This window comes from Pocillopora verrucosa, chromosome 2 (assembly GCF_036669915.1).
Source record: "Pocillopora verrucosa isolate sample1 chromosome 2, ASM3666991v2, whole genome shotgun sequence".
In the NCBI taxonomy this organism is placed as follows: Eukaryota; Metazoa; Cnidaria; class Anthozoa; order Scleractinia; family Pocilloporidae; genus Pocillopora; species Pocillopora verrucosa.
In genome coordinates this window covers 7,201,404-7,218,887 of record NC_089313.1, presented here as the reverse complement: position 1 = coordinate 7,218,887, position 17,484 = coordinate 7,201,404, and the positions used below count along the sequence as shown (strand labels likewise).

Below are 17,484 nucleotides of genomic sequence, written 5' to 3'. Positions count from 1 at the left end.
ACTTTCCTGACATTCCACAATATTTAAAAATTGCAAAGATTGTTCATTTTTAAAGCAACGAACGCATTTATCAGATGAGTGTCCCTGAAAACGAAAATTTTTTAGCAGATGAGGATCATTAATAAGATGCGAGACCACAAAGGTTTGATATGATCGCCTTATAACAAATTCATTTAACTTCGGTGGCGAATTTTACACAACGTTACAGTACTTTAAAGTGACAGGACAAATATTAACTGGGAAAACAGGACTGATTCATTCCAGGCTTTGCCATTAATTAAAACGTTACTCATGCAAAATTACTCTAAATAACAATATTCTAGTGCTATTTACTTGGTACATGACAGAATGCTGGATATCTTTTTACTTGTTCTTACCAAGTTGTCGACTTCGAGGTTGATGCTTTTGAAAGTGAAACGACAGAAAATACTTAAATGAAAGACAGTTGTGACTTTTCCTTATTTTCCGAAACCTCCGCCTCTTGACTTACCTTAACTGCGACTATTTTGTGATTCAGGTAAGAACACAAACTTTGCAAATCAATGATTTTTCATCGCGAGTATTCAAAGAAGCAAGCAAGGAATGTTATCAGTATAATATCTAGTTTCCCTTTTCTTAGTTTTTCGTTTTTTTCTTTTATTTCGATCGCCAAAACGTTTATGTAATGAGACTCCTTAGGATCAAGCATCCTAATTTCTTGTTCATGAATAATACAAAATCGTTGTTTGTATTTTGACTCGCCTTACGAGCTCGTCAAATACGGACACAACTCGTAAAAATACTCAGCGACACTACACACCAAAACCTCCAATAAGTTATTTATTATCCAACTGCTTTTTTTTTCCGCTGAGTCTTTCAGCTCATTCCTCATAAGGCGGGAAAAGCAAAGCGGAGAGAGAGGCGTATTGTGCGCAGCCGACTGGTTAGCCAGGTTTTTTTTTCAGTACAAAATAACTAACGGTCCAAATACACGTATAATATCGTAGGATATTTCTACTCTATTCGCGCGTTATTTGTTCTCTACTTTGTGCAGTTGGATAATAAACCTCAGTACTACAGCGTTCTGGAAACTTTCCTGACATTCTGCAATATGGAAAATTTGAAAAGATTATTCTAGCAGTTTATTACCAAGAAATGAGCTTACTTATCATGCCAGTGTCGCTAAAATCAAACCTTTTCATAGTTGATGAGGATGATTGGTAAGATGTGAAGCCATAAAGGTTTAACGAAGTCGCTTTGAAATAAATAAATTTCACTTTGGCTGCGATTTTTGCATTACATTGCATGACTTGATAGGCACAGGACAAATATTAACAAAACAGCATTCATTTTAGGCTTTGCCATTAAAACGTTACCCATGCAAAGTTACTCAGAATAACAGTAGACTATTACTAATTCATTTGTAGACGATAGAAAGCTGTGTACCCTTGTATTTAACATGTCTACTCGTACTCACCAAGTTGTTGACTTCGTAGTGGATGCTTTTGAAAGTGAAAGGACAAAAACAATAAAACACAATCGGGACTTTCCCTACATTCCAAAACATCCGCAGTTGAACAACAATTACCGTGATTTAAATACATGACTTTCATATATTCACAGTCGTTTAATTACCGTTACTGTTTTGTTATTCAGATGAGAACACAAACGTTCATATCATCCTGAGGGTACATTTTTTAGATGTTAAAACCATTCTTCACGATTCTTTCATTTTAAACACCTGAAATCATTTGTTAGTAAACCTTTAGCTGACAGTTTGATATAAATCTAATTCACCAAAGTTTGCGTGATGGCCGGCATGTTAACTTTGCCTTTGAATGATCAATTTCCTTTCGTTCCTTACAAAGAATTATAACATCTTTCTACGTGAGCACGCGGTGTCAGATATTGACCTCTCTTCTATCAGTTTCCCAAATTATACAATGCTTAACAATCTTAGCTGATGAGGTTGAAGTATACCGTATGAAGCCATAAAGGTTTGAAGAAAGCACTTAACCGGTGGAGATACGAAGCATCCGTTCAACGGAAAAGTACGCTAAAACTATACATGCAATAACAGTAAATTTAAGAAAGCTTCAGTTTTTCTAAGAAAATTAAAACATCTCTCTTCGTGAGCGCGCAGCGTCACGACTTATCTTCTTATGCCAGACTCTGGCGCTTTAACAGACAACAAAACAGATTACGGCCTTAAGAAAATTATATACCGTGGAACCCGCCGCTGGTGTCCAAAGATTTAAGTGAAGGGTATCTCGACCATGAAACGCTTGTGTACATGAAGATAACGGAAATTCAATTCGAATCTACCGCGATCGATCGATTTTTTGGTTTTACACTGTGTTCTCAATTAAGAGCTTAGTTTGGAATTTATTATTAATTACATGCTGGAACAAGATAAGCATTACCTGACTGCATTTAAGGGCTTAGGTTGGAATTTATTATTGATTACATGCTGGAACAAGATAAGCATCACCTGACAACATTTAAATAAATCCTCACAATTAAAAATTGATTTGTCATTTTCTCCTGGAAAGGGAAATCTTGCAAATCCAACAACTTAGGCAGACAAACAAAACCTTACACTTGACAAATGACTATTGTTTCTCTCCTAAACCACAACACACTCAAGGGAGACTGACAAGGCCGGTTTCCCGACCAGGGATAATGCCTTACTGCCACGACACTTGTTGGGGGATAGGGACAAGACTATTCTCCTGACCAGGGATGAGGCCTTAGTGCCGTGACACTTGGGGGAGACTGACAAGACCGTTCTTCTCCTGACCAGGGACGAGGCCTCAGTGCCGCGACACTTGGGGGAGATGGACAAGACTGTTCTCCTGACCAGGGACGAGGCCTTAGTGCCGCGACACTTGGGGGAGACTGACTGGACTGTTCTTCTCCTGACCAGGGACGAGGCCTCAGTGCCGCGACACTTGGGGAGATGGACAATTCTGTTCTCCTGACCAGGGACGAGGCCTTAGTGCCGCGACACTTGGGGGAGACTGACTGGACTGTTCTTCTCCTGACCAGGGACGAGGCCTTTGTGCCGCGACACTTGGGGGAGACTGACAATACTGTTCTCCTGACCAGGGACGAGGCCTCAGTGCCGCGACACTTGGGGGAGATGGACAAGACTGTTCTCCTGACCAGGGACGAGGCCTTAGTGCCGCGACACTTGGGGGAGATGGACAATACTGTTCTCCTGACCAGGGACGAGGCCTCAGTGCCGCGACACTTGGGGGAGATTGACAATACTGTTCTCCTGACCAGGGACGAGGCCTTAGTGCCGCGACACTTGGGGGAGACTGACAAGACTGTTCTTCTCCTGACCAGGGACGAGGCCCTAGTGCCGCGACACTTGGGGAGATGGACAAGACTGTTCTCCTGACCAGGGACGAGGCCTTAGTGCCGCGACACTTGGGGGAGATTGACAAGACTGTTCTCCTGACCAGGGACGAGGCCTTAGTGCCGCGACACTTGGGGGAGATTGACAAGACTGTTCTCCTGACCAGGGACGAGGCCTTAGTGCCGCGACACTTGGGGGAGATGGACAAGACTGTTCTCTTGACCAGGGATGAGGCCTTAGTGCCGTAACACCTGGGTGAGACTGACAAAGACTGTTTCACTCCTGACTATAAGATTGGCAAGAATGTTCCCCCTTCTGGTGAATGAATAGGCTCTTGTAGAGACAAGACAATCAGAGAGTTTGCCCAGACTTTTCCCCTTTGACAGGGAAAAGGCTCACAGGGAAATTCTCTTTTAGTTATTGAATTTCATTAATTCCTTCAACGCAATTATTATCAAGTGCTCCCAGAGATACTTGAATGAGCTGCATGGTAGGTATGAAAATTTAAGAAGAAAGGGATTTATTAAGTATGTTTGTTTTGAGTGGCAGGGAATTCCCCTAGAGTAATTTTGATACACCATTCCCTATGGAAGATGACACATTGGCATTGACTTGCGTAACACTGTTATAAAAGCTAACAATAACATTAACATTAACATGCAAGACAATGCAAATGGTATCTACTCTAGTGGAAATGTTTGAGGGAGGTATGCTGTACAGATGAATTTGCTTATAAGCTGAATTATTCATCACCATGTTATCCATTTTGTGCAGCATACTTCCCTTCCCTTCATTTCTTTGCAGGTTTGCTTCAAGGGAAATGTGCCACTAGGCAAACAGGAAATCCTGCAAACGACAGTCGAGGGTAAGAATTGTCTTTATGAGGTTTATGGTAGGTTTTCTAGCAAAACTTGTGAACAAAATTATTATCTTAGAAGACTTAAAATGCTCTTTATTGCATCACCTCAATAATGACGTGGTGGTAAAATCCATTACCAATGCCTGAGTTGATTGTTAAAGGGATTAAACCATCATCACTTTTACTGACAGATGAAGACCACCAAGACCATTATAAAAAGGAAAGAAGAATGGAAAAAAGAAGAAAAAAGGAAAGGAAAGAGAAAAGAGAAAAGAAGAAGCAAAAGAGCGAAGAGAAAAAGGACGCAAGAGTAGATAAAGATGGAGAATGTAGAAGAGAAGATGCCAGCATGGAAGGTGAGGAAGGAGAAAAGGTAGAAAAAGAAGAAATAAAGGAAATCAATGCCAAAGGGGAAAAGAAAAAAAGAGAAAAAAGAACTGGCTGCCAAAGGAAGAAGTTGAAGAAGTAGTCAGATGTTGGATAATGTAAGGATATTATGGGGAGAAGTTACTTCTTAATCACTTATAGAAGTTAAAGGGTGAAAAAAATTAATGGAAGTTTTTAACCCTTTAACTCCCGGTGGTGATTCACATAAAACTTCTACCTACAATATCCATACATTCTCCAGCAAACAGGTAAAGAGAATATTAAAACTTATCAGGTAGAAGCTGCTATCTTGATCTAGCACCAAGTTCTCATAACTAATTCACAAGGAAATGTGTAGCAGCTACAGGGGAGGATTAACAATCAGATCTTGGGAGTTAAAGGGTTAAACTAGTTTGTAATTTAATTATGTGAATGTTTGTTATTCATTAAGTATTTAGTGGTTATGATTACTCAGTAAGTAATCATGCATGTTTATAAATTTGAGTATTCTTGTTACCTATTTGTTGGATAACATAAGGATTTTATGGGAAGAAGTTGTTAACCTTTTAACTGCCACGAGTGACCCAGACAGAATTTCTCCCTACAATATTAATACAATATCAACCAGATAAGTGAAGAGACCAAAGAAGAATATCAATTTTGGGTTAATTAGTTGATCAATACTAAATTCTCTGACCTAACATCATAAGAATTGTATGGTTGATAGTAAGGAGAATTAAAAATTCAATCTGGGAGTTAAAGGGTTAATCACTTCTAGGAGTCAAAGGGTGAAAAAATGAATGCAAGTTTTTAAACTAGTTTGTTGTTTAATTATGTTAATGTTTGTTATTCATTAAGTATTTAGTGGTTATAATTACTCACTAAGTAATCATGCATGTTTATAAATTTTGATCAAAGAAAAATATAAATTATTGTTGTTGTGCTGTATCACATTCAACAGATGTAGGGCAGTTGTTAATTAAAAGTTAACTCTCAATCTTTTGAAACTGTTTCTTAATTGTCCCCTCAAGCTGCTACACAATTCCTTGTAGATAGCTTATGCAAATTGGGTATTGGATCAAGATGACAATTTCTACCTGATAAACATGAGTATTCTCATTACCTATTTGTTGGATAATGTAAGGATATTCTGGGGAGAAGTTTCATGTTTATCCCTTCTAGGGGTTAGAGGGTTAAAAAATTAATGCAAGTGTTTAAAATAGTTTGTATTCTATTTATGTTCATGTTTTTTATCCATTAAGTATTTAGTGGTTATGATTAATCAGCTGGTAATCATGCATATTTATCAATTATGAATTTTAATAAATTTTGCAAATAACATGTGCACTTTACAATGGCATGTTGAAAGTTATCTTTAAATATGTGGTAGAAAGGGAACGTCAAAGGAGGAGAGCATTTTGTTAGACACTAACATACACCTGTTTCAACAATAAAATGAATGTCCCATCCCTTACCATATCTCTTTTAAATATTCTGGATTATTCTCATATTAACGGGGAAGGGGCTGAGGGGAAGAGAGGTTAAGACCCAAAAAAGTTGCGTCATCATCTGGTCACGAAGTTTCGTAATTTTCGGTAGTTTAGCAGCCACGAAATAAGAAAGAATAGAGAACCCATTTATGGGCGATACACAAGTGTAAGAAAGCGTTCTTAGCTAGTTCCTGCATTACAATGAGCTCGATAACGGTGTCGTAAGAAAACTGATACCGAATAGTTAACATTTCAATTTTTACATTCGCCTGCTTCCCGAGATTTTTTTATAGTGGCAGCGAACTCAAATTTTTGCTTAAGTCCGTTAATCCCAAACTTCATTAACCAGTCGCGTCTTTGAGCTTCTGCAATAGAGTGTAGATGCGCTGCTCCTTGGATACCAGCCTCTCGGTCACTCCTCCGTGGAACAAGACACGACCCACTCTAGCGATTGGACTCTTTAAAACTTTAGAAAACCCCCCTTTTTTTTCGTCTCACTCAAATTTTTGCTTAAGTCCGTTAATCACTTAAGTAACTTGTAAAAATGAACAATGTGAATCTTACGTGTAAATCTGGTGGTTAGAGTTTAACATTAAAAATTTGGTTGTTGCAAGCTTTAATTCAATGTATAATGTAAAAATTTTAGATCTAGATGTCTAAAAAGCTGGTGATTGCAAGCTTAAGGACTAGGACCGCAAGAACCGTTCCAGGTGCTCACTTCTTAATCTGCGTTTAAAACCTAGATTGAGTAACAAAGTTTAAAAGAATCGTCCAACTGGCTGCATGAGGAAACCATTCAATTAATTGTTCTCTGTCCAAATGCTGTTTTAAACTTAAGAAAAAACATGAGACAGGAAAAACCTAATATTTTTTTAAATTTTTCTCTTCACCATAGTTTTTAATATTATCTCTTCCCCTTATATCGAGCATGATCTGCACTTCCCCCTCCTCCCTCCCCCTGCCAGAAAAATCTATATCGAGCTCGGTTGCCCAGGAACAAATATTATTCAGCTCGGTCGGACACGAGCTCGATTTGATTCGAGCGCGATTACCAAATCGAACTCGATTTGATTCGAGCTCGATTACAGATTGTGAGTCGAGCTCGGGTAGGCTTTCGAGCTCGAGTCACTTATATCGAGCTCGGTTGCTCAGGATCCTTCTAGTCGAGTTGTGACTCGAGCTCGGATAGGCTTTCGAGCTCGAGTCACCTATTTCGAGCTCGGTTGCCCAGAAACAAATATTGATCCGCGTCATCAACCGCTTTAATAAAGAGCTGACGCTCGAAACGTGACATAACTATATATTGCAAACATGCCACAGATCATAGCAGGTACTTTTCTCAATTTTTTTCCCTGGAATGACCTTTAAACTTAACGCTTGTTTATTCTATTTTTATTTTATCATTTTTTAGTTACTTGGGTGGTGGAAGGTTCTATCTAGAGGCTGTCGTGATGGCTAACCCATCTATACCAGCATACAGGTACACAAAGAGAACTTCAAGAGGCAGATTTCTTTACGTGTAACAAATTTCCTTGCCTTGCCTTGCCTAACATGTAACTTCATATTGACTCAATTGGTTGCAGTGCTCAACAGTTAGAGAAGCAGAACAGATTCAGCCGTCATTGAAGCCTGATTTTTTGAGACCACTTTCTTGTAATTCTGTAAATAAAAATTCATCACTTTTTCGATTACAAAACTGTTTGTCTCTAGTAAAAGCATACTGTCTGTGTGGACAGAGTGCGATTCTCATCTGTTCCAGAGTTTTCCATATGCCCTCACTAAGACAGACCCCATTCCGCCTTGTACGCTTTGGATTGTTAGATATTGCATACCTGACTGGGCCTTTGAGACACACAACTTTGAACTAAAATTCTCCTGTACTTTCGCTTTCATCGCAGATACGATTCCTCTAGCAAAGTGTTTTTCAGGGAATATTACAATATTGATGCCATTTTTCAAGCGAGGAAAGACGCCATAACTACAGCGCCAAGAGCTAAGAAATTTAGACTCATTCTAAGTACGTTAGGGAGGCAAGGAAGTTCAAAGGTGTTAGTGGTATTGTATACAGTTAAAATGTGAAAATTTTATAAGTAAATATACTTTTTGAACTGGTTATTATTCATATTATCATCTTTTCCAAAAAGCTCATAACGCAGATTTCATTGATCCTTTCGTCTTTCACTTTTATCTGCAGAATTTAGGACAAAGATTCAGTACGGCAGGCCTGGAATATGTATTTGCGCTCATGTCTGAAATATTTCCGGGCAAACTTGGATTGTTCGAGGACGTGGAAACGTAAGTTGCTTTTCTTGTTAAGATGTGAAAACTGCTTTCCGTCGATAAGATAAGATAAGATAAGAACCGTCACAGGAGATGAGAAGTAATTATACTAGAAAAATCTTGCCTTAATTTGGCCATACAAGTAATTTAAAAAATGAAAAAGTTGTTTATTGATTAACTTGTCAAATACAGCGATACACTAAAATAAATGGAAAGTGCTGATGTTCTTAAATATAAATGTTTAAAATATGAACCTTTCCTTTACAGGTCAATAAATGCAAAACCTACATAATTTATATATTTCTCAACATTCGATAATTTAGAATGACTAATTTTTAAATGTTTTTTGGCCAAAATTTCGTTTTTTACAAATTGCTGGTGGATTTTTGTACATTATGAACCTTAGGTAACCATTCAAAATTGAATTTGAAACGATGAGTCATTTGGAATGTGATTTTAAAAGATGCAGGTTTTTCTAATGGATTGATAGTTAATACTCAACTTACTCTGCATATGTGCAAGTTGGTGTTAGAGTTTCAGGAATTAAGCGATAGTGACAATTGACAGTGTTATTTAATTATTAGTTTACATTCATATTTGCAAATTTGCAAAGGAACAAATATAGTAATATCCATTTTGTTCGCATTTGAATGATGACCAGCATTCAGCTACAAAAGTTACCAAATAAGATTTGTCTTTCTCGCAAAATTGAACAGTCCACTTGTTCAAGAAAGCAGTGATTATCCATGTAATCACAAAACAAACATTCTGAAGCACATCAAGGCATGATTCTTGTTTATCTCTCCAACTCCAATGAGTGACCAAGACAGAATTTCTCCCTACAATATCAATACAATATCAAGCAGACAAGTGATGAGAATAAAGAAAAATATCAGTTAGGGGATATAAGCTGATTCAATACCAAATTATCCAAACTAACATCACAAGAACTCTATGGGAGAATTATTTATGAGATCTTGGGAGCTAAAGGTTAAAGTGACAAGGAATGCACTGGGCGAATTGTTTCAATAAAAATGATAATTGGTCGGATAATCAATCTAATGCCGTATAACTGATATTTTTGTTTCTTTAATCCTTTACACCCTAACATCAGTATGTATATTCTCCATACTGTTCTCTTGATACAAGTAGATGTCCTGAGATGCTAATAAGGAGAATTTGTTTCTTGATCAAGAGCTTACATGTATTAATAGTTGGTGATCATTTCCTTTAGTCTCATAACCATAACCCTTTGAATCCCAAGGATGACCAAGACAGAAGTTCTCCTTACAATTTCAATACAACATCAAGTAGACAAGTGACAAGAATAAAGAAAAAATTAATATCAATTAGGGGATTTAATAGGTTGATCCAATACCAAATTCTCCAAACTAACATCAAGAGAAAGAAATGTATGACAGACAGTAATGAGAATTACTAATGAGATCTTAGGAGTTAAAGGTTTAATGTGTGATTTAGGGATGACAGTGTAAGGAGAAATTAGATGCCAGTCACTCTTTGGGGTCAAAGGGCTAATTACCACTGAACTTGTATTCTTGGCTGTTATTTAAAAAAATTGTGTGTCACATTTTGTGTTAACACTAGTGTTTCTGTCAATGTTTTTCAATCATGTAAATTGTACATACTCAAACCTTTACCTTAATACAAATTTTTAATGTAATTTTTGCACTCATTTGATAGGTCTCAACTAGATCCTTTTTCAGATTGAACAACTATTTAAATTTGTAATTCAAAACAACTCTTCGTGACTTGTGTGTGTCAAGAAAATTGACAGAAACTTTGTTGTGTGACCACAGGCGTCCCAAGCTCATGTCTTCAGAAAAAAGCAAACAGTTAATTCATGAAAGTGTCGCACATTGTGTGACTTGGTGTGTAGTTATGAGAGGAACCATTGAGAATTTGAACATGTTATAAGGAATTGTATGGGAAATGAAATATGGTTGATTTACACAGATAAATAATTTGAACTATGAACATTTAACACAAAATCAATAGAACTTACTGACATCTTGTGTGTCTGGCAATCTGTGCCATTTTAAGCATGCTTTACTATCACTGTTATTCCTGTTATACCTTTGACTGAGAAAAATGCCGATTGGGAGGATTTTCAGGGTGCAAACTGCCTCTGCATGGAAAATGGTTAAAATCCTAGCGTGCAGCCTTGATTTCATCTTATAGATGGATGACATTTTGTTCCCCATACTATTCCTTATAACATGTTCAAATTCTCAATGGTTCCTCTTGTAACTTAACACCAAGTCACACAATATGTGATACTTTCATTAATTAATTGTTTGCTTTTTCTCAAGACATGAGCTTGGGATGCCTGTGGTGTGACTAATATGTTATTTCATTCAAGTGACAGCCAGTTTTGAGAGTAATATTTATTAACAAGATAACATTTTATTTAAAAAAAACATGGTTTGTCATGACTGTCACAATTTGTTAATGGTTCTGAAATTGAATGCATTGTTGACTTATCAACTGATCTCAGTGTTGTACAGCTCCTTTCCTGCCCTTTTTTGGTCATGTTTAGGCTGTATCAGGTTGCAAATTTATGTACAAGTTATGCTATTAACATAATATGCAGCATTTGATAGATTTTATTTACAATATTTGTGTAACTGTTGGATTTTAGGATCATCACAATACTCACACAGAACTTACTCATAAAAGTATAAAGAAGACAAAAAATCAAGCTATCTTCAGTTACATGGATATATGAAGCTCAGTACATATTGGTATAGAAGAGTATACTAGGAAGAGAATGAAACAGAATCTTACCTGTTTATTCATCTTTCACATCATTTTCATCAGATGTTGTTGAAACTTTTTCAATATTTGATGAGGCAAACTGTGGGAAAAGAAGTCATTAACAGAAGGAGTGCATCAGAAGGAGTAAATGATCTTTAAAGTGCACATTAAAATTTCACACACCCCCATGATTATTGCTCTTGTGAGTAAATATAAAGTTTTGTTAGTGTTTTGACTGTCAATGGTAATTGCTTTTCTTGACTGTCTAATTATAGCTGTGATTAATTTAAATTGTAAACTACATGGACTGAAACGTTACCTCTTAATTGCACACCTCCAACATGTGGTCAACAAAGCCTTTCTTTTGTTGTGAGTTCTGTGAAGTACAGGAGATAATTTGTCACTAAAATGATGTGATCCTCCAAGGTTAAATACTTGTAGTTGACAAGACCTACAGAGGAAGCTTGAATTTTGTTCACCCTTTAACTCCCATGATCCAGTGACCAAGACACAGTTTCTCCTTACAATATCAATGCAATACAAAGCAGACAAGTAATGAGAATAAAGACAAATATTGATCAGGGGATAATTAGTTGATCTAATACCAAATTCTCCAAACTAACATCACAAGAACTGTATGGCAGACAGTAAGGAGAATTTCTAATGAGATCTTAGGAGTTTAGGGGTTAAGATCTGTACCACAGGTTGTGAAATGACCTGTTGTGTAGGGGGTAATGAATGAAAAAGATAAATTTTTAAAAGTTTTCAGATAAAGGATAAATGAGACCTTGAAGGGATTTATTTATTTTAAAATATTATATATATGTTTTTCAAGTCAAACTAAAAATTTCTATATTTTTAACTTTAGTTTTGAAGAGAAACTTTTGCAAAATATTGAAATGTGCATGATTTTTTAAACAACAAGGTATTTTTTAATATATTAATTGCTTGGTCAGTGGTAGTATAATGGCTAGTACAATGTCAACACTAGTGAGTCCTGACATGTTTTTTGTAATTTTGATGCAGTTAGTCAAACTTATATTGTGTAGAAGAAATATTTAAAAGAGAATTCACTTACCTTCTCTCAAGATTCTATGCTGTCTGTGGCATATGGCGTCTAAAATGTTTGAACAGAAATATTTTCACAAACAGTTGATATGGTGAGTATAAGAAGATAAATCACTGATGGACGAATGGATGTTCTGTGTTCTGTGCAAGTAAGGAACTATGAATTAAAATGTATGCTCATTCCGTTAGGATTGATAAGATTTGATCACATTTCATAGGCTGGGGATGGTACATAAATATGTATCAGTCAATTTGGAGATTCAACATCCCCCTATCACAGCAACTGCCAACCATTTTGAGGATTAGTTTGTTCCTGGGGCCAAAGTATTGTTCAAATTCCTGACTCAAAGTGTTTGATTTAATAGACAATTTTTGTAAAAGGCAAAATCAGTGATTATGACATTCTAGTCATTGACATTTGCTAGGCCAGGAGCATTTTGTGCCAAAAAAAATCGATGTCAACATGTCATACAGTTGCTGTATTTTAAAAATAATACAAGCATTAAAGATTTAAGTTATTGATCATACTAAAAAAAAAAAACAATTGATAGTTAGTGCTATTTTTCTGTTTCGCTGTACTGGTGATTTATAGTAAGCATTTTTAATTGATTGATGCAACAACACATGTGATTAGGGTTCATGAGAATGACAAGTAAATTTATTAACAAAATAATGCAGCAATAATTATTTGTGCTAGCAGTAATAAGTGGGTTTTAGCACTTGTGGTTCACATTTTAGGCATAATTAAATGACTTTCCATCTTGACTAATGTTTTAATCATTATATGCTAGAATTTGCAGACTTTTTTATCTGAGTTGCCCCAGGTTGAAAGGGGGGTTTTAAAGGTTTGAATTCATTAGTGCATTACCTCTGTTCCTATCTGCTAGTTGTTTGGTGTTCACTTGTGCTACAACATTGGTAGCAGATTCTGTAAAAAAGTAATAGCACTATCAGTGATAGCAATTCACTGTCAAAAAGATGATTAAGGAACTCAAATAAAACATCAATTACAGCATAATTAATTGATCAAATACAAAATTCTCTGACAAACCAGGATTGCTATTTTCTTGCATATAACTTGTAACATAATTGTTTTGTAACAAAATGTGAGAAATATGCAGTCAGTAATAATAAAATGGACAATCATATTTGTGGCATTTTACATAGAGCATTTAATCATTAGAAAGTTAATTTGAGATGTATAATTAGAGAATTTTTCCTCTTCTTCTAAGTTGCCCCATGGTGAAAAGGGGATTTTAAAGTTTTGAATTTATTGGTGCAAATTACCTCTGCCTTGCAATTGTTGCATTTCAATTTTGTGATCTAATATTTGTTACAAATTCTGTACAAAAGTAATAGAAATATGTAGTCACTGATATCGTAATTGACAACCATATTCATGTGGCATATTACATAGTTCATTATTATTGTAAACATAGAAAAAGAAACACTTCTTGATAAGAAAACAAAAGATATATATATTTCATGTATTTTTTTCAAATGGCAACATTTCAAAAGAGGTGTATATGTATATACACCCCACCCCACCCCACCCCACCCCACCCCCAGCCAAAATGATTAAGTGCATGAGAAGTGATGCAATGAAGTATGAGTCTGACTCTGAATTTATGGACAAAGTAATCAAAACAAATCCAGCCTCATAACAACTCAACCAAGATGTCCACTTGTGCAAAAAACAAATTCCCCATAATTTGTAAGTCAAATACCTTCTTTACCCACTTTACACATAAAGCCATTTGCAACCCACCCTCAAGAAGGTTGGTGGCTGGGTTGCATTTGGTTACTAGCCTCAGTTAATGTTAAGCCCTCTGCACTTTTTTTGGCCAGGCTCATTTAAAGGTGGGCAATGCCAGCTTTCAAGCAATGAAACCTTGCAATGTCAATTGAGCTCTCTTTTCCAAAGGCATGCTTTTGACACCCAACCACCCTCCAGCCATGGAGTGTTAGCTCAGTGAGGAGGGCATTGGGTTCTGTTAAAAACTGCAAAACCAAACATCCCCATGCCCCCCTTTTCAGTGGTTGAAGTGTGACAGTTGCAAGGCTGATTACCAGTTTTGCAATGCAGGGTTTTAACCATAAGGAATAAGACAAGTGTTTTCTAGCCTTGGAGAAAAATGCCAGTCAACCAAAGGGTTTAAAAAATCTACCCTCCCACCCCCTGAGGTTTCCATACAGAGTCATTTGCAAGTCACCTTTGGATTGTTTGGTGGCCAGGCTACATGCAGGCACTAGCTTAAACATTCAATCCCTTGCATTTTCTTTAACCAGGCTTGAAGGCAGGTAATGCCCACCTTAAGCCAAAACCTAAAAATCAGGTTTTTGCAGGCTCTCCTTAGCCTGCTCTTTCGGATGTTCAATAAGCTTCCAGCCACTGTCAAGGTCTGGAAGAGCATGAACTCAAATGTCAATCTTGCAACATAATGGGCATGTTTTTGCTAATACAATCAGATATATTTGTATATATGGACAAGTTGTATCTTTAGAACAGGAATGAAATTTGTAATTTGTGATGTATATGTATACCTACATGCAACTTGATTGGCAGTTGGGCTGACACCCTGGTACCATTCAAATACATCCACTCTGTAATGTGTTGAAATTCTGAAAAAAATATATATATACAATTAGGTTATCAGTGAAATTATCAGCAAGCATATTTGTTGCATATCATGTAATTCATCATTGATAGGTTGATCGGTAGAGATGTTATGTTTACATACAATTTATACAAACAAAAAATGTTTTTGTAACGAGTTAAAATGCACCAATTACATTATGGATTGTTGATTGCAGTGTTTCGAATTTTACTGAATGTATGTCTTGTGTCAGGTGGAGGACAATACAAAAAAACTGCTTAAAACAGGTTCGATTGTAGGCCGGAATGTATTATTTGCAGGTTTTTAAGTAAAATTAGTTTGTCTGAGTATCCCACTTCCTATGAACTATTGGCTAACTATCCTGTATTTCATTAATTCCTGCAGTTTGTTTCCCTATAGTTCCAATTAGATATTCTGCAATCATCTTTTTTTATATATTTTCCATTCTGTTGAATTTTTCTTCAAGTATCCTGCTGTATCTTTATAATTTTTACCAAAATATTCTGTATCTGACTAAAACTTCATTGATTGGGACATGTCGATCAAAAACCCAGCTCCCTCTATTAAAACAAAAAGAAAAAAATCTTCACTCTAATTACTGGGCAAGAATAGATTGTTAATTGTCAAATATGTTTGCAGCTTTAGGGTTTTTGAGGAATTTTGCATTTCTTTCTCAGTAAAACAAAATAGCATTTTTTATACTATTGGTACAGACTACATCAACAGGCTTCTAAGCAGCTATTATCAGCTTTTAGATGTAGGAGACAAAGCTGGAAGTAGGATACGAAAAGCCAATAATGAATATATGACGCAAATATCAGTCAATTCAATTGATGGCTTGTCGATCAAAAGAGGCAAATAAATGACTGTGTTTTTAGACTTTTCGATTCATCCAATATTTGATAACTTTGAGGTCAACTATCTCTCCTTGCCAGAAAGCTATGACACTTATTTTAATTACCCTTTATAATCCACCATTTCATCTCTGAAAAACATCAAAGAATTCTTAGGGCACTGCCGTATTTTTGTCATGGATGCCTTTTAAAATCTGCTACTATGACAAGCTTCTATCAACTACACCTGTCACCGAATTCTGGCTCTAAGCGGTCACTTGGGCTATTAAACCTATATATGCTATAGCTCGTTATACATGACGATTGACCAAGGAAGCTAAGAAATGTAAATAAATTTCACGTTAAGAGAGATGCGTTGAATGTTGCGAAATGTTGATGGAAAATCGTAGTGTTTATTTCTTCTCTCGTTTATTACTTTGGAGATTTGCTAAAATCAGCAAATATGGCTTTTGTACGGCACAAAACATTCATTAATCTATGATTTGTTTACCGCTCATTTTAGGAGATTCCGAAGTCACAGGCTGAATGTTGTTTAACATACAAGCTCCCTGTGCAACAACTCGGGCTTTTAAAGCCACGAAATTCTGCCCTCTTGCTTGAGAGAAAATACCAATAGCCCTTTTAAATTCAAAAACTGTGCTACTATTCCAGAGATAAAACTAAAATAGTGTCGTTGACACTTACCGCCATCGAACACTTCCATGCAGAACTCCGCCAAAACTAACACGTACAGTACATCACGATGTACATCGTGACACGAATACTTTTCGTCGTTCATGCTGTCTGTTAGATAAAAATTTCAAAATATTCTGCAGATCTCTATGTGTATTTGCTTACTTCAATCGTAAAATATTTTCCTTTTTTCTTCAAACATTCCATATCTTCATGTAAATCTGAATCTCTCTCGATCGAGTGTTGCCGACGTTCACTGCGTGACTCAAAGAATGAGCCAGCAATATTTTGACCAGTTGGCTTACCGCAACTCATGTTATGGCAAGTAATATCCATAAAAATTCCCCAGACATGACGTACTTACGCAGATTTCCCTGTTTGTTTTCATGGGTAAAGAAAACAAATTTGAGAGAAAAGTGAGATGCAAAGGTCGGTATTTTTTGTATCCTATGGCAGCTGTACCCTCCCTTGCAGTCTTCGTCTAAATTTTTCATGGTCCCTTCTGATCTTCTGCCAGGAGCCCACTACACAGAGCTTTCATCTCTCACCCCTCTGAGCCAACCCTGTCCCGTATCTTTTTGTTTTTAGAAGCACCTCCCACGGGTTTTTCGTGGGTGTTTACATTGTAGCCAATCATAAGAGACCTGTGGTCATCTATTGTTTACGTCACAGAAGGTCGCACGAAAGTATTTCAATAATGGCGACAAGCGCGGAAAGTCAGCGTGTTTTCGCGGGAAATTAAAGAACCCCACATATCTCAGTTCTAAAAAATAAAAAGATACGGGACAAGGTTGACTCAAGGGTACAATTGGTATGGAGGCTCCGGGTAATGGGCTCCTGCTTCTGCCTTGTTCGGTCAGTTTCTGAAACTAGATCATCGGCATCAACTTCTTCGTCCTTATTCATGCTTACAGAGGAGAACCTCTTCAATAAACCAGCTTTTGTTAGGGCAGATAGTCGGCTGAAGTATCAAGTGGTCTGCTGCTCTATCAACCAGTCTATCCTATACAACATTTCTGGACGGTTTCGTCTCTTAAACTCCACATTTGGGAAGCCATATTAGAGGCGGTTGACTTCTTATCATGTAGTTTCCTTTCTAAGAAAAGGCATTTGCTTTTGGTCTTTTTCAAAGGGCCCATCCAAAGCCGTGCACCTGGCT

At 36.7% G+C, this 17,484-nt stretch overlaps 1 protein-coding gene across 9 annotated transcripts; it reads right to left on the bottom strand.

Moving 5' to 3' along the window:
- Positions 1-8,517: 8,517 nt before the first annotated feature.
- Positions 8,518-16,586, bottom strand: LOC131787783 (uncharacterized). 9 transcript variants are annotated; one of them, XR_010716780.1, is made up of 7 exons: positions 16,491-16,586; positions 14,726-14,803; positions 13,050-13,109; positions 12,192-12,230; positions 11,433-11,489; positions 11,144-11,213; positions 8,518-9,177 (listed from the first exon to the last, which is right to left on the bottom strand). XR_010716780.1 is itself a non-coding variant. In XM_066162799.1 (5 exons), exons 1-5 carry the CDS (start codon positions 16,429-16,431, stop codon positions 11,596-11,598), a joined length of 309 nt encoding a protein of 102 aa, XP_066018896.1. In that variant the 5' UTR covers positions 16,432-16,580; the 3' UTR covers positions 11,544-11,595. The 9 variants fall into 9 exon arrangements, 1 of the variants encoding a protein (XP_066018896.1); XR_010716778.1 differs by having other exon boundaries at positions 14,730-14,803; XR_010716776.1 differs by having other exon boundaries at positions 16,338-16,580.
- Positions 16,587-17,484: the final 898 nt, after the last annotated feature.